The 1,864-nt window shown below is 38.0% G+C and overlaps 1 protein-coding gene across 1 annotated transcript in view; it reads right to left on the minus strand.

The window, feature by feature from the left end:
- Nucleotides 1-1,864, minus strand: part of LOC109235535 (serine/threonine-protein kinase 38-like) — a 12,029-nt gene that overhangs the window by 6,898 nt on the left and 3,267 nt on the right. The window contains exons 5-8 of the mRNA XM_019401685.1: nt 1,322-1,541; nt 1,008-1,172; nt 521-652; nt 141-254 (exon numbers count right to left, since the gene is read on the minus strand). Coding sequence (XP_019257230.1) covers nt 141-254; nt 521-652; nt 1,008-1,172; nt 1,322-1,541 — 631 coding nt within the window. The remainder of the gene's footprint in view (nt 1-140; nt 255-520; nt 653-1,007; nt 1,173-1,321; nt 1,542-1,864) is intronic.

The raw sequence follows: 1,864 nt of genomic DNA on the forward strand, positions 1-1,864 counted from the left end.
ATATATAGGGAAAATGTTATACTCATAAATGGCTAATGGATCAACTCTCATATATACTCATGAGAGCTGATTTATAACTAATAAATCCTCCCTAGAAAGTCAATTAATGCAATAAGCGTTCTATAAGCAAAAATACTCACTTCAGGAAACTTCTCAAAATTCTGAGTGTCTAGTTCTCCAGTAACAATGGGCTTGTAGGCAGCTTCCATTTCGTAAAGTACATCCCACTTAGTTCCTTTGAACCAAGGGTGATCCTGAAAACGTGCTCGCAAGTTAAGAAGACGATAACCACAAGCATGGGGGCAGCATGAGCACTGAGCATGCTAATGTGTATTAGATCTTTGAAAAGACTATCTAATCTTGAGGAGGGAAATGTATTCCATTAGTGAAAAAGCAAATATAATTCAAAGAGAGCAAGAAGCATATTTCGTTTTTATTTGTTTGAAGGGCTATTTGAAGAGAGTGTTTGCACAGTCAATTGGACCTAATGCATTTTTTTTTAGACTTTAGTGGCATTTACCTTTATTTCTTCCACTCCTCTGGTCCCCAATCTTGATTCAACATCACACAACAAATGACAGATCAGATCCTTAGCCTCATCTGGTACTTTTGGTTCATCCGGGAATTTCAAGCATGCTCTCCAATTGATAATCTGATACATAAACAGAAATATGACACATCATACAAAGATGATGGATACTTGTAAAAGCTAATAGGATGTCTGACACAGGTTTGAACTCATTCCTCTTGTCCAAAAAGATGTTCAAAGATGTCCGACACACACCCGGCAATATTTTAGGAGAGTCCGAGCAACATAGGTTCAAAGATTTCTTTATTTAAAAAATGTCCGAAGAACTGAGAAATCAATCATTTCTGAACCATGACCTTTTTCGAAATTTTTGTTTACAAAAGTTTGTCTTGACGAAAGTTGTAGATCATTCTAGAGCCCCTGTGTGTGAAAGAAATTATCTTATTTTCACCATAAATACAAAAGAATATTGAAGTACCTTGCGACATGTCATTCTTGGATCTTCTGAACAGAAGGGAGGATAACCTACAAGCATCTCATACAAGATTGCCCCCAGTGACCACCAATCACATTCCATTCCATATCCTTTTTTCAACAAAACCTCGGGTGCCATATAATCGAGAGTCCCCACAGTAGAATATGCCTACAAAAGAGTTTCATTTATAGTTGATTATATTCAGTGATTACCATGGCTAAACCAATCGACGAAGAACCCAAATAGAAGCATTTGAAATACAGGTAACTCATATGCAGACACAATATTGGAAAAATGTAGTACTAAAATGAGGATACCAAGGCACGGCGGTTGCGTTTCCATTGTTGTAATTGGTCTTTTTGCATTAACCACGGAGCACTATCACTAACAGCAGTCACACTTATGGACTCCTGGTTTGTCAGATCTTCATCTTCCAACAGTGATGAGTATTTGTTTTCCAGTGGTTTACATAAACCGAAATCAGAAAGCTTTAGATGTCCATTTTTGTCCAGTATAAGGTTATCAGGCTTAATATCCCTGAAAGCAAAATAAATCCTGAATCAGCTGCACACTGGTATCATAGAGTAAGACTGCAAATGTTTGCATATATACAAGAACAGATAATGACATAAAATGTAGCATCAATATCCACATCAAAATGTTCAATTGAACCTCGCATAATGAACTTATGCTCAACGATCTCTGAGCCTGATGTGTGTGTGTGTGTGTGTGTGTGTGAGAGAGAGAGAGAGAGAGAATGTGTGTGGTGGGGGTGGGGGGGGGGGGGGTACGAAAGGGGCTCGGAGAGGAACTTGGTAGGTAAACGAGATAAGTTGTTTACTAAGTGGATAGTAAGAGTA

Source organism: Nicotiana attenuata, chromosome 12 (assembly GCF_001879085.1).
Source record: "Nicotiana attenuata strain UT chromosome 12, NIATTr2, whole genome shotgun sequence".
Classification (NCBI taxonomy): Eukaryota; Viridiplantae; Streptophyta; class Magnoliopsida; order Solanales; family Solanaceae; genus Nicotiana; species Nicotiana attenuata.